The sequence below is a fragment of the Equus caballus genome, chromosome 1 (assembly GCF_041296265.1).
Source record: "Equus caballus isolate H_3958 breed thoroughbred chromosome 1, TB-T2T, whole genome shotgun sequence".
Classification (NCBI taxonomy): domain Eukaryota; kingdom Metazoa; phylum Chordata; class Mammalia; order Perissodactyla; family Equidae; genus Equus; species Equus caballus.
Genome location: NC_091684.1, coordinates 195,807,498 through 195,831,843, shown reverse-complemented (window position 1 = coordinate 195,831,843; position 24,346 = coordinate 195,807,498). Strand labels below are relative to the sequence as shown.

Below are 24,346 nucleotides of genomic sequence, written 5' to 3'. Positions count from 1 at the left end.
TTTTAGAGAAAAACACTTCATCATCCTTATAAAACTAAAGGTTCTGAGCTGCCAGATACCCTCCAAATGGAAATCATTCAAGCTATTAGCCCCAATATTAATGCTCTCTAGCGACTAACAAATATTATCAAGAAAAATACTGAGTAATAATAACAATATATTACTTGAGCACTAAGTGCCAGGGGCTGCACTGTGTATCTTACTTGCATCACTTAAAACCCTTAGCAACCTTCTGCTCTTTTCATTTTATGGGATAAGGGAAATGTCAAGGTCACACTGACGTCAGCGATTCAAGCCCAAGGCAGTGTGATGTCAAACCTCAGATGTTTGCCTGCTGTTTTACACTGCCCTGCCCCAAACATCTACTCTGGAACAAATCTGCATTGTGTCTGTTCCTGAAATAGTGTCAGAATTATAATGAGTTCAAGGAGCCACGCCAGAATAAGAGTAAACCTAGGGCAGGGCTAATAAAATAAGCGAGGAGGTGGTACATGAGGGTAGGTTTCTAAAAAATAATTATGGTTCAGGATACAAACTGTATAGGAAATGTGAGTGGTCCACCATATTCTGGAAGTCTAGAACTAGCCACTAGCATGTCTGTCCTAAAAGAAGGAAGGACTCTGAGACGGAATGCTCTTTACCACAAGAGTCAAAACTCTCAGAAATTCACCGCTTTGAAGCTGGCAATAGAACACCAAGAACACCAGGCCCTTAGCTCATGCTTTCTGCCTCGACCTCTACTTTCTTCCATTTGTCAGACACTCCTCACTGGCAGCCACTCTATATCTGAGAACTTAGCCCCATCATCTGGTAGCAAATTACCTTGGCATCCTCTCAAAGCAGCATCCCTCACTCAGCCTCTCCCGGGCACCTCCTTGTTCACGTGGACCCCGGATCTGCTACTTGCAGGGGTTATTCTTTGAGTCTTTTCTTGCTTCCTCAAGCCATGTATCTCTCCTTGACTTCCTCAGGCTGTACGTGGGGATTTGACGTGCTTCCTTGTTCCTAATATTAGCAGCATTGCTCTTCTTCTCACTAAAGCCATGTTGAGGGATAATCCTGTTTCCCAAAACGAAATCCTTGTCTCATACTTAACACCTGTGTCTGGCTTCTGCCGCTTAGGAACAACTGGCCACTGCCTGCCTCTGGGAAATGACCAGCACCTGGGATCCCCAAGGCTCGGCTCTGTCTGTCGGATGGGAAACGCCATCTCACTGTTGTCCCAAACGGTCAATTCTAAGTGGTGCTTCCTGGACTCTAAGCTTGCAGGCTGGAAGCTATTACTAAGTAGGAGGAAATAAAACTAGGCATTTGGCTAGAGAAAATTTACCAGCACAGAAGATTTTGTGCCCTGCAGGAATGCTCCCAATTTAGGGTTTAAGTAAACTTTATTGTAATCTGGGTTAAATTTAAAGAGATCTGGTCCATCCGGCAGAGGCGGAGGGAGTAGGGGTCTCAGGTGCACATCTGGGCCATACAACAATGGAGCTTGCCTTAACAGATTTTGGAAATATCAGAAGTAGATTTAACCTCAGGATAAAAGGACTAGGCCAGGGGTCCAGACACGCAGCCAACCCAGGTATGAATCAGGGTAGGTGACAGTCCCTGCAAACTGCGATGTGACCGAGAACAAAGTGAGCACAAAGGAGCGAGGAGCAACAGGTCAGACACACAATTCCTCAGTGACGACCTCTGGACCACTGAGGACTTCCACATTCCTGTCGGTTTTCTGAACTGGAAAGGGAATAGCCCATATGGGAGTGAGTTTGAGTTAAACGGCCAGCAGGGGAACAGGGAGTGGCCATAAACAACACACAAGACTTGCTATTTGCTTTGTGGGAAGAGGCTAGATTGGAAAGAAAGGTCACTGATGCCCTGATTTTGCCTTCTCAGCTGCATCTCCAGAGATACCAGTTTTTCTCATTTCTGTCCCATGACCTTGGGTGGCTCTTGTGCCAAGTCGTGACTCCCTTCATGATGTGGTCTCTCTTATGCTGCTGAGGTTGGAACATCATACTCATACTGGAGGATAGAGATAGACATTCAAAATGAAACCATAATCAATAAAACTGTAACAGGTTATTAAGGTAATTAGGGCTGTCAGAAGAGAACCCCTACATTTCCACGGCCCTGTCACCAAAGATGATAAAGTCTCCCTTGCTGCTCCTATTAGAGACAAAAGAACACTCTTGAGTGGGCCCTGCAATGCAGTATGAGATTCCTTTGGGTTCTATGCATCATCCCTATACACTATGCAAAACCCAAGCAGTTGGTGACCCTGAAAGTTACTCACACCGTTCCTGTAGGAAACTGCTCTCATTGGGCATGCAGAGTGCCAAGTCTGATTTCATGACAGCTTCTGGCCCCATCTTCTGGAGGTCCTCCCTTCTCTCTGATAAACCGTCCCCCCGCCTGTGCATGCGGCTCCCCACCTGGAGGCCTGCCATAGGTAGTGCCAAGGTGTGGCTGCATACATCACGTCTGTTTGCTCAGGGCAGCCCAAAAATGTTGAATTCCGAGAAGAAGAAGAAGAAGAAAAAAAAACAACCATGGTTGATTGAACTGGCCAATTGTTTCTGCAAGTAATCTATCCAGTATTTTCACAGAAAGAAAAAAACACTAAATCCAGTGCAATTTTTAATCTTACTGTCATATAACCCATTAATGGCTGCATGTAAAACCTGTCACCCTGTGCCTGAGGCTAGTTTATTTACACAGCGAGAGTGTCAATAGATGTAGTGGTGCAGGTGTTGACCAACACACGCTGTCCAGCAGACGATGTGTTTCTTAAAGGAAGGAACCGTGTCTTATACATCTTTGACTGTCTGAGGTCTAGGATAAGGCCTGGCCCAGAGTACATACACCTGGCTGTTTTCTCAGTTGAAATAAATTCTAAAATGATGGGTTCTCTAAGTTCTCTACCAGCTCCCCCTCGTTCCCTCAGGAACGGCCGAGGGCTCCCCAGGTGTGTGGTCCTTCCCCAGGCAGAGACGTACATTACACGGAAAAGAGGGGCCCTGAGATCCTGGAGCTTATGTCCTAATGTGGAAGGTTGAGAAAAGCAGCCCCTATTGGGGATGTTCACTTCGTCTGGGTTCCTTTGTTAAAGTGATCCACTGACTTTTTGGGATAATGCAATATTTCAATCTAGAGTCATGCAATCATCCAAAGAGCCTATGACCCCATAAACAAGAGTCAAAAAAGGACAGGACACACATGCAGGTGAAGCAGTATTTCAGAACAGGAGCAGCTAAAAGCTGGAAGTGCCTCAGGGACAAGACATCTTCTGAGCTGCCATCTGAGAGAGGAGTTGCAGTCGACCGCCCCCTGAAGCCACTGTGCTGCAGCGAGCAGGAGTGATCTACTGTAAGAGGCTCTCCAGAAATCTAAGACAACCCCCGGCTTCCCCCGCCCCCCACACACAGGTGCCCAGTGACTGAGCCTCACTCATTCCCCTTCAGAAATGCCGCACGTGAGTTTTGCTTCTAGAAGGATAATTAATTCCATCGAAGTGAAAGTGGCGTTTCGTAACGCCTCAAGACTATGTGAGGCAGCCTTGGGGAGGCTCTCAACATTCCTGGTTCTTCTTCTCTCCTAAACTCAGAGGGTAAACAGTAGATCACACCCTATAAAAATAATCTGCCTAATTCACTTAAACTAGGAAAGGGACCTCGGTGGAAACAATGGGGACTATTCATTTTCTGCTGCTTGGACTGCCTTCCCCTCAGCACGAGAACAGCAGGGGGAGAGGGACCCGCAGCGAATTATACCCATCTATAACGGAGCAGATACATGAATCCTGTGCTCCAGATTTTCCATAGCAAGTACTTTTGTAACACATGTATAGACGCACGTTTTTAGCTATTTTAATCACTATCCATTGGCTGTTTGAATAGTGAAGAATATATTCAACAAAGTGGATTGCGTGCAGGAAGCACTAATTATTATGGTTACAGAAACAAGTCACAAATCACAACTATATTCCTAGTTTTCCCCTATTAATTTTCGGTGAAGTATCTCTACACTTGTTTCAACGTAAATTAAAGATGCTTTGCATTTCTCAATCCTTTTGTAACCATGAATTATTTTAGGCTCCTCCAACATGAGACCTAGCTCTGCCCCAACGAGACAGAGAGAGACCCGTCTTTCACAAAAGAGAAAAGATTTTCAAAGCAGTCAACTTTAGCAGGAGACATTGCACAGAAAATACACTGAACTCTGAATGCCTCCTGTTTCTCCCCAAGAGCCTTCATTGCTGCGATCACCATATTTCCATTTAAAAGGACACAACTGGGGAAGAAACGCTGCGGCTTCCACGGGCTGTGGCCTGTTCTGCCCTCTAGTCAAGCAGAACGGATCCTAGAGACCTTGGGCGGCGGGGAGGGGACCGCGTGTTCTGTAATTACCCGGGTCGGAGGTGGCGCCGGCCCTCCGGCGGTCCCTCGCTGCCAGCGGCGGCAAAAACGCTACGGGGGCCGCCGCGGGGCTCCGGGGGAGAGACCGGACCCCCGGCCGCGCGGGGCCCGGCGCGCTGTCACCCGCGGGGCTGGCCGGGCGGCCGGGCCGGGGCGGCGCGGAGGAGGCGCGGCGGCCGGCGGCTTTGACGTCGCCGGCTGCTGGAGCCGCTCGCGCTCTCGGCACGTAGCGCACAACGTGACCGCCCAGCCTTCCTCCGGGCCGCCGGCCGCCGCTGCCGGCTGCGCCCTCCTCCTCCTGCTCCTGCTCCTGCTCCTCGCCGCCGCCGCGCTCCCCGCGCCCCCCGCGCACGCCCCGCACCCCGGCCGGCGTCGAGCCTCGCGGCCGCTGCCCACCGGGGCCCGAGCGGCCGCCGCGCCCGCGTTCGCCTCCGGAGGCCGGCGCCACGTTCGCCCGGGCGGGGAAGCCCTTCTGCGGCGCCCTCCCCCGAACCCCCGCCGGCCGAGCGCCCCCACCCTCCACCTGGCGGGGGCGGCGCGGAGCCGGAGGACGCGCGCGGTACGGGGCGCGCGGGGACGCGTGCGGACCCCGGCTCTGCCGGGCCGGCTCCCCGTCTGGCACGCGGCGCTGCTGGCCTCGGCTGCGGCCCCGGGATCGCCGCGGCGGCCGGACCCCTCGCGCTGGCAGCGCGCTGAGGCTCCTTTGGAGAACGGCGGCGGCGGCGGCTGGAGCCCGGGAGCTGCCGACGCGCACTCCGCTCCCTGGCGGTCCTCTGCTCCTCCTTCCCTCCTCCCTTGCCTCTCCCCACCCCCGTCCCCCGGGCCGCTCCTCTTCCTCCTCCTCCTCTGCCTCCTCTCCCCGCTCGGCGCTGCGAGCCTGTGTCGTGTAACGGGATTGGCGTTGCAATGGCAACTGATGGAATGGGGGACGGCAAGACCGCCGGGCCGGGGGCTCCGGACTGCGGGCGCGCGGGCCGCCGCCGCCGCCTGACGCTGCTGCGCGGACCCTCGCGACTTACTTTGTAAAGGCGAAGCCCGGCCAGGCAGCCCTGCTCGCGCCCGCGTCGAGGCCACTTCCTGCCCCCGGCCGCCCGCGCCAGGCTCGCAGCGCCCGGCCCCCGGCCCCTCGCCGCGCCCGCCGCCAGCCGCCCGCCCAGCGCGCCGCCGCTGCGGAGCCGCGAGCCCGCCGCCCTCCGCTCCCTTCCCGCACGCCCCCTGCCCCTCCCAGGTGTCTGCGATTTCCCCAGGCGCCCGGGGTGAGTGCGGCGTGCGTGTGAGTGTGTGTGCGTGTGTGTGCATGAGTGTGGGGTGTGCGGGGCTCCTGCGCTCCGCTCCCGGCCGCCGCCGGACAGGCACGGACGGACCGCGCTGCCTTCCTGGGCGAGCGGCGCCCGGGCACCTGCGCTCGGCCCGGGCGCGAGTGGAGCGCGCGCCGCCGGCCGCCGGCCTCGGGAAGGTCCCGCTGCGTCCCCCCCGGGCTGGATATGTTCATGTTCACGTGAAGATGGATTTAGTGTACGGGCTCGTGTGGCTGCTGACAGTCCTCCTGGAGGGGATCTCCGGCCAAGGAGTGTACGGTGAGTGGAATCGCGACGCTATCGTGACCTTGTGGTTCTTAGGCGAGAGGGGCGGTGAGCGGAAAGGCACGACTCACGCCGTCCCGGGCCCCTCCCGGCGTGGCATTTGATTTACACTTGATCACGTTATTGGGAGCGATAAGGAGGCGGCGAGCGCGCTGCGGATCGGGCTGCGAGCCGCTCTCCCGGCGCCTCGGCTCGGGCTCGGAGTTGGGGCGAGCCGGCAGCATCGCACTCGCGCGAACCGGTGGCTTTGCGCTTGGTTCATCCCCGCCAGGCACCGAGCTCCAGCAGGCTGTGATTGAATAATGATTTGGTTCCTGGCACGCCGCGTTGTCGGTGCCGCGGTTTCCCCCGAAGGGAAGCTTCGAATGTGACCCCAGTGAGCTCCCCATCGTTCTCCGCCCCCCGCCTCCTCCTCCTCTCCACCTTTTCCTTTTTTTTGTCAATGCCTACATGACTTGATTTTCCGGCTCAGGAAGTGGGGTGACAGTTGAGTTGCGTTCTGCACCAGCCGTTGCCATGAGCACTGACTTGGGGAGGGGAAAATAGCAGGCGAGATTCTCCGTGCCAGACACAATTAAGGGACGTGTTTATGTGAATGGATGAGCAAATGCATGAATGAACGGACGGCCAAGTCCGCGCGTCCCGGCTCCGGGGCAGGACACCACCTCGCTGCAACAGGAACACGATCTCGGTTCTCCGGAGAACCCAGGTCTGGGCGGGTTAGGGCCAGAGAAGGACGAGCTCGCTAATTGGGAGGTTTTTGAGTCCTCAAGAGCGAATCCAGGTTCCTTTGACTGTCAGCAGCTGGCACCCTTGGCTTTCGGGACTGAAAGATGCACTCACACGCACCCAGGCTCTGGCTGAAATGTGCGTCTTCTCCTGGGACAAGCAGGCGGTGCTGCAAAGGAAAAATAACTTTTGTGTTCTCGAGGTATGGTGGGGAGGTTAGGAGGAGAACAACCCTTGAGGGGACAGCAGGCCCAGACTGGCCCCCAGCGCCCCGAGGGCCGACATCCAGGGAACGTGTGCTGGAGATGCAGCCACTGCCTTTTGGTCTCGCTCGGAGGGATGGACCCCGATGCTGCAGTGCTGGGTCCACGGCTGCCCCGCGCGAAGGGCGTCAGTGTTTGTGGAAGTGTCGGAGCTTTCTCTGCAGACCCGAGAACTGACTGCGGGGCAGGCGCGGGTGCAAGGGGACCTTGAGTCCTCAAACTCTCTGGCACCGTGGGGCGCGCAGGGGGAGGGTGTTGGGGAACCTAGCGGGGAGATCCGACTCAGCCTTTACTCTCTCCACGGTGTTCTGTCCAGGGCTGAGCAGTGCTGGGGGTGGCGGGGAGGGAGAGGGTCCAGAGCAGCGAGCTCTGGCCTCTCCTGCGATCCATCTGCTGTCCCCTTTCCCGTCTTCTTAGTTCCCTACGGAGTTCCGCCAGGAAGTCTTCACTCCCTCCCACCTCTAAGCATCTTAATTTCCCTCTCCACTCCCTCTTTCCCAGATGAAAGAGAGCTTGCTTGGTGATGGTGGTGGCAGTGGTGGTGGTGGTGGTGGGTGTATGAGGGAGATGCTGAGACCAGGCAGATCTTACTGCTTGGCTGATAGCAGAAGGGGGGCCTTGAGGAGAGCAGAAATTCATTTGGTGCTCTTTTGGCTTCTGCTGGACTCTGGTGTCCTTGAGCAGCTGACAGTGGCCTGGTGCTAGGGATGGAGGAATGCTGGAGATGAGCCTTTCCAAGGAGCTGTTCCCTGCCTAGTGCGGGAGAGTCTTAATTCCTCTTATCCCGGGTCCACGTCTTTATTTCACTTCTATTGGTTCAGATCATCCTAGCTAAAGGAAGTGTGTTTTTTTTTTTTCATTGTGTGTGTGTGTGTGTGTGTGTGTGTGTGGAGGGGGATAATGAGAAGTGAGAAAGATGGGGGGAGGAGATGTTGCTCAAACTGTCTGAATTCCATTTTCCTGTCACTTTTGTCATTCAGATTATTTGTCCCTGTAAGTCTCTTGTTGGGCAGTGGAAAAGGGTAAGATCTGTGCATGGAGACAGGTAGGAAAGCATTGCATTACACTAATCTTGTGCCCTTGTTGCTTACGCCTGAAGGAGGAGGCAGTTCTGCTCCTGAGCTGATGAAGGTGGTGGTCTTAGGTTGTTTTGTTTTAATATCGATGTGGTTATTAGTCACTTAGCTAGGAATAGAATCAGCTTTGAAAATTAATCAGCATCCCTGGTCGTTATGAATGTCACAGCTCTGAGGTGGGTGTAAAAAAATGTATTTATATATTACTTTTCAGATATGTCTTATGTATCCCAGAAGTTAGATTCTCAAAGGGAACCCCTCACCTTCCGCGTCAGCATCTCCTGGGAACTTGTTAGAAATGCAGAATCTTGGGCCCCTCCCAGAATTTCTGAATCAGAAATTCAGCGTGTGGGACCCACCATCTGCGTTCCTCACCGCAGGTGACGATTCTGCTGCACACTGAGGTCGGAGAGGCAGTGATAGAGACTTTGTGATTCATTGCCCTGACTGCGTAAATCGTGACCCTTCTTCACCTAAAGTAGTTTTATTTTTATTTGTGGAAGCATTCATGAAGAAGACAACAGTTCATTTCTATTTAGTTATAAAAGGTCGATCAATTGTAAAGGACGTAGACATATGAGTTAGTGTGATGTTATAAAGTGTGTTTTGAACATTTTACATGAAGAAACTTGAAAATGATTAATTTTAAAAAGCAGGGCAATTATAAACAGAGACTTCAGAGGCCTAGATAGGAACTTTACTGTGTGCCTTTACTTGTCTGTATTCGCCAGATGTAAAACCATTCATACTGCACAGAGTATTAGTTCTTAATACTATGTTGTAGTAACTAGGTCCAAGATGAGATAAAAATTATTTTATAGGCAACTCAGGCGAAATCACTTCATTGTAGCCTAAAATTATTTACGAGGTTTAGAAATATATCGTAGTAACCTTTCTTCTTTGAAATGGCTAGTCAGTCCCTTCAGTCTTCCACTTCATGGCTGGAAAACCCCGACCTTGAATCAGATCTTCTCTCTAGTGAATTGGTAACATTTGTTTACTGCGTGGGTTGTGTTCTTGAGTTACTATTGTGCTCAGTCAGCTTGGCCCCCAGGCTCGGTACTTAAGTGTAAAAGTTTCTGCTATAGACCTGGAACTTATTCTCATGTATGTGGAATATTCTTAGCAGACTGACTGCCCAGGAGCTGAGGTTCGTGTGTGGGGGGCTGTTGGGTAAGAGAGATTATCTTTTAATTTGTGCGTGCCTGTTTACTCTCTGCCAGTAATTCTGATGACATTCAAAAAAGTCTTTTAAAAACATGACGTTTTTCCTGTATGTTCCTTATATATGCCGTATCAGAGATAGCAGTACAGTAATATAAATTATCTGAAAACACTTCTGAAAGAAATGTTGCAAAACAAATTCTTTATAATAGAGCAGCATCAAAAAAAGATCATGTGGACTTTCTAAGACATCCATTTTGACTATTTTGATGGATAATGTCCATTTGGTGTGTTTTTTAAAATCCATTTTCTTAACTTATGGATTCTCCCTTCTCGGTTTTAAGAAGTTATTTGTACTCAATCTTTTTCCTCGAAATAGTCTTAGAATTTCAAAGTTTTAATTTTCTTTTTACTTAATTAAACGTCACTGAAAAACCAAAGGGTCATTAAATGAACAAGGAACTGGTATCCATTTGGGCGTTATTCACGTCCTTGAACTCCCGTTGCATTAGGTTTATCTTAACCGGTTACACATAGCATCAGAGGTTGTCGTGTGAAGCCCACCTCCGTGTATACTTTCTGGACTTCCTGGAGCTGAGTGATCCAAAGCATGGTGCTACTTCTGAAGATTTTCTCTATAAGTCCTTCTGTGGCAGTAAACTATTTGGGCTGTTAAACTGTGTTTTTAGAGATCCTGTTGATAATGACATAAAATTGAGATGCACATCTCCTGTAAAATTCTCAGTTGTCTTGCTAAAAAAGGAAAAACTGCTCCATTGCTGCACACTGTATTTTTACTTCTGGCTCGTCACACCCTTAGTTTCCAGGGAGGCTAATAAAAGATTGCAACTTCATTAGCACAGGACGAATCCCCACCACAAATGAAGAGCAAAATGTCTGTCCATGTCTGAACAGTTTTTAGTGGGAGCCAAATCAAATAATAACTTGGTCTCGTGATGTAGTGCACTGTCCGTAAATAGCTTCCAGGATGCGCTGGAAACAATAAATAGAGTAAGTTTATCAAACACATGTGTATGACAAATTAGCAAGCTCTATTCACTCAGTTCAAGTAATATCAATTAATCTCATCCAATTTAAGAATGACACCCCAGGGAGTAGTTGGATAGAAAAGACTTGGTGGAATTGAGAACCTTGAGATAAGCTGGACAGGAAGGATCTGGAAGATATTTCAGACTCTCAGTGGGTTGAATCCAGATGGACGGATTGACCCAAATGGATAAGGATGCTATGAAAGGTGAGCATTAAAGCCAGTTCTAGGATGTGGTTATTTTCATGGCAAAGTTATCCCAAGGTATGTTGAATTGTGGTTTTTGTCCAGTTTGAGTTTGGAGAGACCCTGTGGTCACATACTGCTTTTGACTGATTAAATGTTTAGGGTTTCAGCCTGTGGAGGAGAGGAGGAGATGACTTTAATAAATGTTGCTGGGAAAAAATCTGTCTGAAGCTCTCGCACATACAACCAGCTGTAACCTCTTTTCCCCTGCCTCACCCCACTGACCCTACATGCACGTACAGACTCATATCATCACCACACTGGCCACCGTCACAAGGCTGCCCTTATATCTTGGGGTTATTTTTATCCATTCAAGTTTGTCCTTGCTGGTCATATTACTGAGAATTTGCATGCAAAATGGGCAGATTCTTTTATGCAGTTTACTTGCTCATGTCCTGTATGTCCTTGGGGAAGCCCCTAGGCCGACTATTCATTAGTTTAGATTGAGCAGGTTGTACATCAAGTCTAAGAACTCATTTTCTAGAGAGTAAGTCTGCGAGGGTGCCAGGGTTCAGACAATTAAGAGTTAGAAGTAGAAGTTTAAAGAGCAGGCAGTGCTGGTGAATAGATGTCACGAAAGAAATACGAGGAAGGCATTTTTTCATGATCTTGATTTCTTGACTTAATTTTACTGTCTCTGGTTCTGATTCTCCTAATTGATATTGGTAAAATTATTTTAGTTTTTATTTTATAAGGGGAACCACCGTAAACCTTTTTTGAGAAGCAGGGTACGAGCAAACTTTTCTGGAAGAGTATGCTCTGTATTCTTTTAAAACTTACTGTTTTGATGTGATTGGTGTAGGGCACTTGTTGATGTGACTACAGCATGAGCCTTATGGGTCCAGTTCTTGTCGTATTAAGACAGTATTGGGAGCCGTGGTCTTGGGTCACTTTCCGCCTACAGAGGTGATTCATCACTCATGTTCTCTGTCCTCATGCTTTGGGAAGAGTCTTGTAAGAGCTAGGCTCAAGGCTTGCAACCCACAAAGGCAAAGATAAAGAGCCAGATAGACCCTGTCCTCCTGGAGCTGAGCTCCAGGGCTGGTGCTCTTCGGCAGCTGTAGTTAACCTGGAGTGTGTGCTGTCAGCTCGCAGTTAGATTGGGGACGATCTTACTCTCCTTTTTGGCTCTTTTGGAAGGACAAGCAAAATGTTATGTGAATGCACGTCAAGTATGAATAGGGTAAACGTTTTAAGCTTCACCATAATTGCCATTAACTGAATAGTCCCGCAACATGAAATTTCATTTCTTTGCTTCACTGACTGTCAATGTAGATATATTACTTAGAGCGGACTGAATAAGTGATTGCATTCATAGAAAACTGTATCCTATTTTTATTTTCAAGTCAAATTAATAAATTTTTCACCATATCGAATCATAAAGTTGTAGGTGAGAAGAGACTCTAAGACGTCATTAAATCATCCCACTAATTTAAGACAACGGCTTTCCATTGTGCTGGTGAGATGGTGGTCCTACACAGACTGTGGGGTTTCTTTACAGAAAGAAATGTCACAGCTCTTTTTTCCAGAGTCCAGGCACGTTCATTGGGTGGATATTTTTTGTCAAGTTACTAAAGTCCCTCATGCTCCATTATTGGGGCATGCACGTTGTTTTCCATTTTGTATCAGTACAATTCTGTTTTCTTTCTTAACTATACTGTTTTGCGCTGTTCCCAGGTAAGCTCTTTTTATATTGGTTTCTTACTAATCTTCCCAGATAACTGTGTCATTCCTAATCTTGTGTTTTAAAACACGTTATTTCATTTCCTGTTGATGTCATTGATTGAATTCAGTGAGAAGGATGATTTCCATTTCATAATCCAAATCATACATTCCCCAGGAGTTTACAATCACAGAAGAGGATTGCAAATCTTAGGAAGATATCTTTTTGGCTATTACACATTTGCAATAAATTTATTGGTTAGAGACAGATGACGGTAGGGTCAAAGGTATTAGAAATTATGAGGTAACTTATTCTTTCTGTCTTGTAGTATGCTGCCTCCACAACTTTGCATAAGAATAGGAGACATCATTTTCTTGCTCTTCCCAGTCGAAGGTACCCTAAGGCCTCTTTGTGGTTGACAGATGGGGTCATGTTACCGTATCTGCAAGCAGCCTATTTCTTGTCTTCTTTTGTTGTAAGGAGAATGGATGGGATAAAAAAATGGAGTGACTTTGTGGAAAGGGAAACTTGTCTGTCTGGAGGAGGAAGGGTGGGTTCGTAGCGGGGCCTCCCAGAGTCCTACAGGACAGCACAGAAGGCAACTGAGATCTCAAAGAGGTGCGCAGGAAATAAGATGCTAGCCTGCAAAGGCTTTTAGGAAAATGTAACTGCCCTTTCAGTAATGGCATAACAGCAAAATAATTTTTTTTGGAAGTAATTAGAACTTTGTTCATGTGTGTCAAAAGAAAGGAAAGTGTCTGCTGTTTGACAGAAGGACATCTTCAGGGAGATTTCTCTGGCCTCCTGACAGGGAAAGATGTGGGGACATAGGAACTCTTAAATAGAGCCTGTGGTCCCCCTGGGCCGGGCGATCCTTCCTGCTAATTAGTTGTGGGACTCGGGTACCTAAGCGAGGCGGGCACAGGATCAGCATCAGGGCATTCTCTCTGCTACTTCCAGGGACTCTGTGCATTGGGTCCTTGCCTTGCCTCAGGTGGACTTCCTGCAAAGAGGACGAGGCTCTCATGAGCATCCTGAGAAGGATAGAAAAATCTGAGGGAAATATGTGGTGTCTCAGAAATTGTGACTAGGTGGGAGTTCTGCACAGATTCTGGGCAGGTTTAGTGTAAGTTCTGGTTACTCTAGTCAACAAGTTAATGTACAGTTGATGTGCATAACACATGTAGCTATGGAGTTGGGGCTGTGAATTCAAAGAGTTTACAGGTTAATCGAGGAGATAAAGCCAAATAGAAAGACAAACAAAATAAGGCTATGAGAAACAAGCAAATGTTTGTGCCTAGAGAAGAGAGAGTGATTGCAGTTGGTGTCATGGTTGGAGGAAACTTGAGGAAGCTGGTTCATCATGGAGCCCTGAAAGTGGATTGGCATGACATAGGCAGAGAGGGCGGAAAGATGTCATTACAGCATAGATCCCAGTTGTAGGACTAGTGGTGCAGAGAGAAAAATAGCCCTGGAATGTGTGACCAGCAAAGCCTAAGCAATTTCTCCAAAAGGTACCCTGACTGGAAAGATGTATCTGTCTTTTAGCCTGTGCCATCCCCCACAAGTGTAGGTCTGTGGAGTATAAATGTTACTGTATGATGCTCTCAAACTTGCTCAGACATCTGTGTCCACCAAGATTCTGGTTTTGTGTGTGTTCAGTTTGAAGCCCCCTGACCTGCTCATCAGAAGATGAGAGAGTTATCTCTAAAGTTCCTGTGGGATGCTGAGCCCTCCGCAATTTTAGGCAAACTTGAGAAGCTTTGAAGCTATGTAGCAGCTCCTTTTGGAGTTAAAGTCAAAGACTTTTCAAAGCGTTTTTAGAGTGCCTACTACCTGGAAGCAGCGGACTGTGGGTCCACAATGACTTAAAGCGTCATGTTGTTCTTTACACATGGACAGCTGCTGAGATGAGTGCCCTGCCCTTATCAAGAGAGAGCTATGTGCTTTCCCTCTTGTTTTTTATTTTTGTGCAAGGCAGCAGGATGCAGTTGAAAAGTGTTGGGAAACTTGGTCTTTTTTCTTGTTCAGCGGCTGCTTTGCTGTGTGAGCACAGGCAAAAATCATCATCCCTCTCTTCCTCAGTTTCTGCATCTAATAAACCCTAAATAAAACCCTAAATAAAATAGAGGAAATGCAAATAACAGCAAGAATGAAAAGTATGGTTGCATTTTTATATCCGGGATAGGGGGAGAGTGCATGCAGAGTTTCCTCTGTCTTCTTAACAAGGCTCCCTCAAATGCTCTAGCAGTTGGACCTCATATTAGGACTGCCATCGGGGTCTTGGAACAGAGTAAGGGGTGAGGAAGTAACAGAGAGTGAGTAACTTTTTTCTTGAAAAAAATATTCCAGTGCATATATCTAGCTGAAAACAACTTGTGGCATATTTTAAACAATATATGTGATATTAATACGTGCATGAAAATGTCACCTGATATTACATCTTGTATGCACATATGGTCAGTCTTGCTCCTCAGGCAGCCTCCTTTTCTCAATCCACATAACCCTGGAGTTTCTCCTTCTGCTGCTTAATGGTGGGGGTGGCAGTGGGAGCTGGTAGCCCCCTCATTTAAGAGCTCCAAAGAATATTAGTGTAGCCTACAGCTAATGGTCATGAGTATATTTATATATGTGTGTGGTCAAGTATATCTGTAAGACTTGTTTTTATATCAAGGAGCAAGTATATTCTTTATATCTTGCCATTTCAAGACTAACTGAAAAATAGAAATAAATAAAAATAATCCATCCAAATGGAAAAAATTAGGCATATATTTGCAAGAATACAAATATTTGATAATTTAAAAATAAAAACAGAGATAATGAGGGTAAGTCATTAAGTGGGGCTGTACAAATTTATCGTGTAACATCTGATTTTGACCCAAAACTGACCAAAATTGCTGTTTCCCACCTACTCATCCTATCATTTAAAAAAATCTTTAGAATTAACTGAAAAGGCTTGGACTATATTCAGTATTAAACCACAACAGCTACGTATGTAAGAAAGCATTTTTATACATAATGCATTTTAATTATTCTTGGCAAACACTTACTTTCTACTTTTGAGGGCGAAAAGTAGTTCACATCAATAATCCCTATTCATATAATTAGCTCCATGGAAGAAATGAATGAGGCTGGTCTTCTGAGTCTCAGAATATTAGCTAGATATTGGTTGGGAATATTGGTCAGGTAACCAAACCAAAAGGTCATCTTTACCGAGGCTTTAAACAGACAACAAAATTATTAGTTGAGAGTAGGTTTCCCCCTTATGTGGAAGGAACAATACTGACTTCGCTCGGCAGGTCACCGTAAGCGTATACACACAGCGGACTCTGCCATGCCCACATCTCCCTGCCCTGTAGTTTTGCAGTTGTCAGTGTTCCCTCAGTGTCTCAGAGTTGGTGAAGTTATTCTCAAGAAGTGGTGTAGTTAATATTTTTGTCCTGGTCTTGCACTTGTTCCTTGCTTTTCATGGCTTACTCTGCACCATTATTATGCTTCTTCCCTCGTTCTTGTATTCACTCACATTTTTCATTTGGTTCATGTTCCACACTGGACTGCCCACCTGGACCCTTGCCTTGTGCAGACCTGCTACATTAAAGTTTCCAGTCCTAGACCACAATTAATGAAAGGTCCATCTTTGGCTAATTTTGTTCTTACTTTGTCACGTGTAGATTCGTTGAGGTATAGTGGTCTAAGGAGGTGCAGCTGTCTTCCGTTACGACCCTTCCCTGCAATGTTGTAAGCTGCGTGATGACATCATCACTGTGAAGATCGGGGTTTAGAAGCTTCCCGTTCTTTACCCAAGACGAGAATAACTCTCCGGGGGCTGCAGCCTTTTCACTCAGAGGCTACCTCGTATTCTCTGATTATTCCCTGGGCCTCAGAACAACCCTCCTCCAGTGGCAGCAGCCGGGGTTCAAGGTGGCCTTCTTCCTGCTCACTGTGATTCTGGGATTTTACTGTCGGACTCTATGATATTTACTGTATGATTTTGGTTAATATTTCAAAAAGCATTTAAGTTTTTAGTTTTCTATCATCATTGAAAACTCCCTGGTTAACGCCTTAAGTCTCCAAGTTTACTTATGCAAAGCAGTCGTACCTTTGACACCTTGTGCTTAACCACCTCTCCGATTTCAGAGAAAGGCTGAAGAAAATATCTGGAGGTATCTCTCTCTCTCTCTATGTATACACACACACTACAAATATATATTTGTGTATAGAGTCTGCGTGTATATACTCTAGAGCTACATGTCCACATATTGACCCTGTCTTTGAGTGTGTGTGTCTGTGTGTCTGTGTGTCTCTGTCTCTGTCTCTGTCTCTGTCTGTGTGTGCTCACAGACGGGGTCTGATGGAGTAGCAGCTGAACTTCAGAGTCAGCTGAGGAGTTGCTGGCCTGCCTGCTTCCCTTGCAGAGCTGACTCTGATTCCATGTTGACAGCAGGGCGTGCAGTCTCTCACCTGACATTCGTTTTGTTTTAACATATCTTTTGCAATACCTTCATGTTCGTATCGTTCACTAGTTTACAGCGTTATCTTCAGAAACTCACGTTACTTCTCTTTTCTTCTATGTTTTGCAATTGACGGAAGAGGGATGTCCCTTAGATGCATGACAGCAGTGCACATGCAGTTCATTTTCCCTGCCTGACAGTGATGGGTGCACTTGAAGCCCAGCGTCGCGTGTATGCTCAGAAGACCACCCCTCCTGCCCTGTTAGCCGAGTCTTTACGGTGGTCTTTTCTCCTTTGTGGGTGAGCTTTTAGAGCATCTGACATGTCTGTATTCAAGTGTGGGTACTAAAATACATCCTTAAGCCAAATTCAAGTAACTTGGATTATCCGCCTTCTTTTTTCCATCTGTTACTAAGAAATAATCAGACATAGGATATAGTAATTTTTGTATAAATCAGTGCCATTTATCAAGTGCCTACTATATGCCACACCTCGTACTTAGAGTTCTATACACATTATGCCATACTCTAATCTTTGAATGCGATAAGTGAGAAATCTTGAACTCATAACGTTTTGGATAACTACCGTGCTGTTAGTGATGGCTGAATTTGGAATCAGATGTGAAGTGTATGTAAAATTAAATATTTGTATATATTCTTATAGGTATTATTAAATTATATTCATGTATGTGTGTGTTTACTGATTGATTAAAACATGGAATTTAGCTAGCTCATGTGTGCATATATGAAAGTTACCTCAAACAGTATATATTTGAACTGTAAATTGGGTGGTAAGTTCTAGCTTTTTGCCTGAGAAATATATATAGGTAGCTAATGTCAGCACTTTATATCACACCGTTTTCTTTCTTGGAAGAGAAAGATATGATTTATAATTTTTTTTCTTGTTAGAATTGAAATGTCCGTACTGACGGCTCTCTCTGGTATAATTTATTTTTGGAATGATAGGATATTTTAAGCTTATTCATAATTAGTGACCTGTAAAACTGAAGACCTGGCTCTCCTAAATATTCTGCAGGAGTCGTTCTCTCCCTCCATGTAAAACAGTAGGCACGTGCTTATAAAAAATACCCACTGTCAAGTGTACTACTGTATTTTCCCCTGGGCTGATTAGCAATCACTGGCCTTGGTAAGATTGATAGTTAAATGTCATATTTGGCCTGATTTTTGCCTTGCATTCCCTCTGGGTATTGCTTGAGCATTTTTTGCACAGAGTTAATTGAGGAGACTCTGTCAGTGTGTTTCTTTTCTCTAAAATCTTGCTGTTCTCCACAGGACAGTGGATCGCAAGTTCTGCCCTCTCTCAGCTGCCCGTGAGTTCCTCAAACCTGCAAGCTTACAAATTAGGGCAGTTTAGTGATTTGTTGTAGGCTTTTAGTACAGCATTTGCTGCCATCAGAGTCATTTTTTCCTCTGCGTTTTGAATGCACTTATTGTGTCGTATAGTGTAACACTGTACCATTCTGGCTATTGTGCGATTGATGCAGAAACGGCTTCGATAGGAAACCATTTCACGAGAGAACAGAAAAGGTATTATGTCCGGCTGCAGTGCTGTGCATTGCTAAGCAGCTGATGTTTTCTTTAACCGGTGACCACCCCCCAAATTTTCAAAGGCAATTGAGCTTTTAGAACTTTAACTCTTAATTCAGTCTGGCTGCAGGAGAGATGCCCTGAGATCGTTATATCTTCACACTTCACACCCGGGAATTCACTAATTCTATGGTATAACTGTGTTGTTATATTTTAGAGTCAGACCTCTTTATTTTAAGAACATGGAGGAACATCGGTTTTGTGGAGTTTTCTCTAAACAGTGACTTCTTCATACCTGAGCCAGATACTTGAAACTTGTGGAATATAACTTTCCACACACTGAAAATTGTGATCATATCGTTGAATGGAGTGGGCCATCATGTATTTTGTCATCTAAGAATCTCAAATTAAACTGCAAGCCTTTGTAAAGGAATACAGTAAAAGATGAGTCAAGTCAAAGTTCAAAAGAGTTTAATCATAGATTTTTTTGTTTTTGCTACCTCACACATTTAATGCTATATTTGGAGTACTTACAGAAAATAGTACGCCCTGTTTTTATTTTTTTTAAAGACTGGCACCTGAGCTAACGTCTGCTGCCAATCTTCTTCCTTTTTTCTTCTTCTTCTTCCCCCCAAAGCCCCCCAGTATATAGTTGTATATTCTAGTTGTGAGTGCCTCTGGTTGTGCTATGTGGGATGCCACCTCAGCATGGCCTGACGAGCAGTGCCATGTCCGCACCCAGGATCTGAACGGGCGAAACCCTGGGCTGCCGAAGCGGAGTGTGAGGAATTAACCACTCAGCCACGGGGCCAGCCCCACGCCCTGTTTTTATTCCTTTCCCTACTTCCAGTTTTTGTGTAATACCGTAGATGCATACTCTGTTTTGCATGAAGGTGGACAGTGTCTTAATGATCGAGGCATAAAATTATATACCTAAGATTTAAGTGGATCTGGATCTATATGTGATGGCTTATCTTTTAATTGACTATTATATTAATACTTCAGTTGCATGTCTAAAAAAGCTAGAATAGAGAATCTTAAACAAAATAAAGGATGAAATATCTTATGAACATGAAAATGCCATTCAAATATCTTTAGTTGTGACAAAAATTAAAAGTCTAGATATTTTTAGTTTATTCTAAAATTAAGAATATTTTCTGGTGGCTTGACTATTGACTGCTTCTCATTCGTTGTACATAGCTGTCATCCTCCCAGCAATCATTGTGACATTGTAGAGGTTTTCTCATTATTACTGAAAGACTCAGCGTTTCTACAGATGGCAAGTTATTGATAAAGTGAATAAATGAAGATTAGCGAAGCAAACTTCCAACATACCGTTATTCTCTTCTTGGGATTGGAGTTGGGGTTGTGTGGGGAGGAGTAGGTGAGTTAGCCTGGTCATAGTATTGGCCTAGAAATAGCCAGAATCAGCTGGAATCGATTTATTGTATTGCAGAGAAATAGTTGGGCCCAGGTCTCAGGAAGCAGGGTGGATCAAGGCAGGATGAGGTGTCCGCATGTTAGAGGCTGGCTTCCCAGGAAACGGGCACTGAGAGGAAGATCCACATGCGATGGTTTATAACCTGGTGGTTATAGCAATACCTGGGGGCAGGCCGCATTGAGCAGAGGGAGAAGTTGGACTGTGGTTCAGTTGCAGCAAAGTCCTAAGCTCAGAGGTGGAGTACTGTGATGCTGGGGTGGGCCTTCAGAGATGTCCCAGATAGAGGGAAGGTCCTTCTTACCCACTTTCCTACCAGTCATGGGGTGTGGGCTGCCCCTGGGGAGCGGGCAGTATGTCTCTGGGAGCCGTGGCTCCCTTTGGTGGAAGGCAGGTCCTGGGAGGAACTCACCTGTGAGCAGTCAGCGGGTGACACTCCTAGAGGAGGGGGGAATGCATGTCTCCATGCAGAAGGGTGCTGGACGATGCCTGCCACCTTTAGAGTCACCCGTTATGGTGTTCATATTTACTTATGAGAGTTCCTCCCGTCTGGGAACAGTCCTCAGGGAGCAGCCCTCTTTTCTTAGGAAGCATACAAGAAGGAAGTGCGTGGATGGACTTCAGCCCCTGCAGCTGCGTCTGATCTCAGAACCAGCCTCACGCTCATCCTCCTCCTCTCCTACCACCCCTTCTCGATCCCCCTTACCCTCAGCTGGCAACTCTGCTGGGCTAGATGGCGAACCTGGTGGGGTGACCCTGTCACCGTGCCCTTATCAGGCTGCCTCCACAGCTGCGGCGGCTGTCAGTTTGCTGTCAGGTTGTTAGGGGAGCACAGGCAATGTTTAGGTGGGTCACCTGGTGCCAGAAGTGTGCTGCCCCCCTCACCCTGCCTTACGGTGGTCTCGCCTTCTCTTAACAGTCAGGTGGAGTATCCCAGCCTGAGGAGCAAGTCCTTTCCTGGCCTGCTTGTCTTTTGGACAAGGAGCTTACAGTGGCTAGGTGGGACTGTCAAAGGAGTTTGAGACTCTTGCTCTTGTCCCTGGGGGCAGTGTTCCTCTCTGGGACCCGGGCCATCTTAGCCACACAGAGTCTAGAATTATGGGGACTGGAAGCACAGATTCCTCATGAGGGTCACTAGGTGTGAAGGTAAATGGAGCTCTGGGACTTGTATATTCTACTTACAAGGGGCACGACTCCACATAATGGACATGAAGTAAAGGTTATACCGTGTCCTGGGGGTGTGGTGCCTCATCCAGTCTGGCATTGTCTCTCAGCTGTTGTATCAGCTACTCCTTCAAAAGACCCGTCTGTCACTCTGTCAGGCCAGCAGCTGTTGAGTGTGCATGATGTGGTAAACCAGTGGATTTTATGATCATATACTCATTGCTATACCTTTTTAGCTCTTCAGCGAATCCTTTTGTCCAGTGCCGTGTTATGAGGGACCCTGTTCGGTTGGATCATGTATTCTGAAATTCCTTGGATTGAGGTGCATGCTGAGGTCCTGTAGGCAGGAAAGATAAACCCGTACCCGGAATATGTGTCAATTCTAATCAAGATGGCTCTCTGCACCTTCGTTTGTGAACAGAATCCAGTGTCGTCAGTCACCTCCAAATGGCTGGTTAGTCTCCGTGAGGAATGGTGGATGTGAGGGTCCACTCTCTGGTAGGTTGGACATTTAGCGGCAGCAGTAGCTGGAGAAGCCTTGGTGAATGGGAGCCTGTGCTGCTCAGCACTGGGGCTGCTTCCTTCTTGTACCTGTTGAACCAACATTGAGGTGGCTCATGGCAAGCTGACTGCTGTCAACTAGTCAAGTCGCTCTGTTTGGCTGTTTATTGCTTTACTCTAATTACCATTGGTCTGTAACAAGCCATTCTAACTTAGTGGTATAAAACAGCCATTTTATCATGTTCCTGGATTCCGTGGGCCAGGAATCCATACAAGGGACAGTCAGGATGGCTTATCTTTGCCCTGTAATTTCTGGGACCTTACCTGGGATGATCGAAGGCAGAGGCTGACTTGACATCTGGAGACTGGAATCATCTGGAGGCATCTTTGCTCACATGTGTGGTAGTTGATTCCAGCTGTCAGCTGGGACCTCAGCTGGTTGGCAGGTGAAATGCCTACATGTGACCTCTCCATATGGGCTCTCTCACCGCAAGGAGGCTGGATTCTAAGAGCAAGTGTCCTTGGATGGGAGAAGGGCTTTCATGGATTCTTGCCTTGGAAGTCACATGCATCAATTCTACCATACTCTGTTGTTTGAGGGACAAAGGTCTACTCAGGGTGAAAGGAAGCGACTATAGATCCTACTACTTGATGAGCATAGTGTCAGTTCACATTGAAAGAAGGACTTGTGGGACTGGAGAAGTTGTTGTGGCCTTCTTAGACAATATAGTCGGCCACATGCCTCTTTCACGGTGGATGCTTTCTTGGGGGCAGTAACGTGCTAGACAAAGATGTGTCTGCTTCGTGCCCACTCCTGTAGGCACATTTGCATGCCTCTTCCCTTGAGTTATTGCTGCTAAACTTCTGTTAGTTCTCTTTCCAGGCCTCCAACCAACCAGCCAGCCAAGCTATTCACTGCTGCCAATGAGTCTCTTTCTGTCCATATTCTTACCTCAGCCACTTCTCTTTCCACACAAAGTGCATGAAGCTCTGCCCATTGGGTGGATTTCCCCTTATTGCTGTCCTTGAAGTCACTCCTTAGCAGGGCTGCAGGGCAGGGACAGTACCTTTTTAGCTTGTTACCTGTGGAGCCAACCCATGTGTGGGCCATTCTTGGACCTGGTGATTATAAGGGACTTCCCATGCAGTCTGAGTTGAAGATAACGAGTCAGCACAATGGGGTAGATGTAGGGGTCTGGACCACCTTTGCGTGTAGTTTACTTGTGTGTTCTCTGTCTGCTTGTGTTCAGTCCCAGATGTCCCGTTGCTACCGGACCTGCTTGATCTTATATGCCTTGGCTGACAAAATCTAGCTTATAATGGATATTTTTGGCTACATGGTCTCTTAATACCTTATGGTTCTGCCTAAACAAGGCCCAATAGTACATCATAGATTATTTTTTGTATGATTTGTAATTCTCCATTGTAAATGGCATGGGCCTGCTCAAAAACCTTAGGTGCCTACATTGTGATTGTCTTACTGGGACTTGCCATATTCCACCTGGTATCTTCTCCCACCAAAGATACTTCTTATATCATGGAGCGTGTAGGGTTATTTGGCCCAAGCTGCAGGATTTCTTCAGTGCAGTCTGTATGTTCTGTAGAGACTTCGACTGCCCCAGGCCCCACTCCAGCCCAACATCCTTCTGTCGCACATGGTAAATGTCAGAGCAGTATTCTCAGCATGGGATATGTTCCCTGCTGAATCCAAAGAGGCCTGTTAGGGATTGGGCTTCATTCTTATTCCTGAGCAATATGAGACAGCGATAATTTGTGCTTTCCTTCAGAAGAATTGTCCTCATATTACTGACTCAGGCCTTAGACCCCTAAAATTTTCACTGATATGGCATTTATTTTCCATTCTCTGAGCCACGTGTCTTACCAAGACTTCTGAAGTACATGCTACTTTTTGCTTATTTGGTCCTCTTAATAGTATGCTATTGATATAATGGACCAATGTAATATTCTATATCATGTCCAGTAAGTTCAGATCCTTTCAGACTATGTTATGGCTGAGGATGAAAAAAATATTTTAGTCTTGGGTCAGGATGGTAGATGTATACTGTTGTTTGCCCCATGTGGGTAACTGCTTCTGGTGCTCCTTCTTGATAGAGATGGACAAGAAAGCATTTGCTAGATCAATTGCCAGGTACCGTGACCTGAAGTTGGATCAGTCTGCTTTAGCAAAGATGCCACAACCAGCCAAGCATCCACATGAGGCTTCTACTTGGTTGAATTTGCGGTAGTCCACTCTCATCTGCCAGCATCCATCCGGTTGTTGATTGAGTGGACTAGTGAGTAAAATTAGGACATCATGGGGACAACAGCACTGCTGTCTTTGGAGTTTTAAGGGTGGTACTAATATCTCCCATTCTTGCCCAAAGGCTGTACTGTTTGTGACTCACCCTCTTGGTTTAGGGTTGGGGTGAGAGACATTTTAGGAACGCCCTCCCCCTGGCTGCCGCTCCCGCCGTGCTGCTTCTTGTGATTGTGCCAGAATTGCTTCTGATGCTTAAGTGCCTCAACATGGCCTCTGTTATTTAGGGATCCTGTCATTCCCTGGATTTCAGAGAATCCAGTTCTGCAGTGACATCTTCTGACTGTCCCTGCCTCCGCGGTGGGGAGGCCCCTCACCAGGACAGACACAGTTGGTTGGTGAGTTTCCTGGCTTTAAGTTCTATATGTACTCAAGTTTCCTACTTTTTTTAATCTTTTAAAAATATTTTTTGTTAGTCACTCTGTGATAACAATGTCTTTGGTCCGGTTAGTCCCAATTTCTAGCGAGCCCAGAGATCATGAAACAGTATTCACACCTGTCTCCTCCTTCCCTGGATGACCAGTGGTCTTGGTAGAATTTTGAAATGCTCCGTTGTCATACACTGTATTTCTCCATCTGGCCAGTCCAATGTTTGTCTTTCAAGGGAGTTGCTATGGACTGAATTGTGTCCACCAAATTCGTATGTTGAAGCCCTCACCCTTGTGTGACTGTATTTGGAGATGAGGCCTTTAAGGAGGTGATTAATGATGTGATAAGGGTGGGACCCTAATCCAATAGGAC

At 46.8% G+C, this 24,346-nt stretch overlaps 1 protein-coding gene and 1 long non-coding RNA gene across 7 annotated transcripts in view; one reads left to right on the top strand and one right to left on the bottom strand.

Annotated features, from left to right (window-relative positions):
* The window catches only part of LOC111769296 (uncharacterized), a 49,030-nt gene extending 43,526 nt beyond the window's left edge, over positions 1–5,504 (bottom strand). Inside the window, exon 1 of one of the 2 annotated variants that reach the window (XR_011441188.1) lies at positions 5,435–5,504. This is a non-coding gene — a long non-coding RNA (uncharacterized lncRNA). The remainder of the gene's footprint in view (positions 1–5,434) is intronic. The other variant, XR_011441189.1, reaches the window with a different exon arrangement.
* Positions 5,271–24,346, top strand: part of MDGA2 (MAM domain containing glycosylphosphatidylinositol anchor 2) — a 782,115-nt gene continuing 763,039 nt past the window's right edge. The window contains exon 1 of one of the 5 annotated variants that reach the window (XM_023624618.2): positions 5,271–5,992. In XM_023624618.2, coding sequence (XP_023480386.1) covers positions 5,713–5,992 — 280 coding nt within the window. In that variant the 5' untranslated portion in view covers positions 5,271–5,712. Of the gene's footprint in view, positions 5,993–6,480; positions 6,930–24,346 lie in introns of those variants that run through there. The other 4 variants (XM_070275008.1, XM_070275000.1, XM_070275003.1 and 1 more) reach the window with 4 other exon arrangements.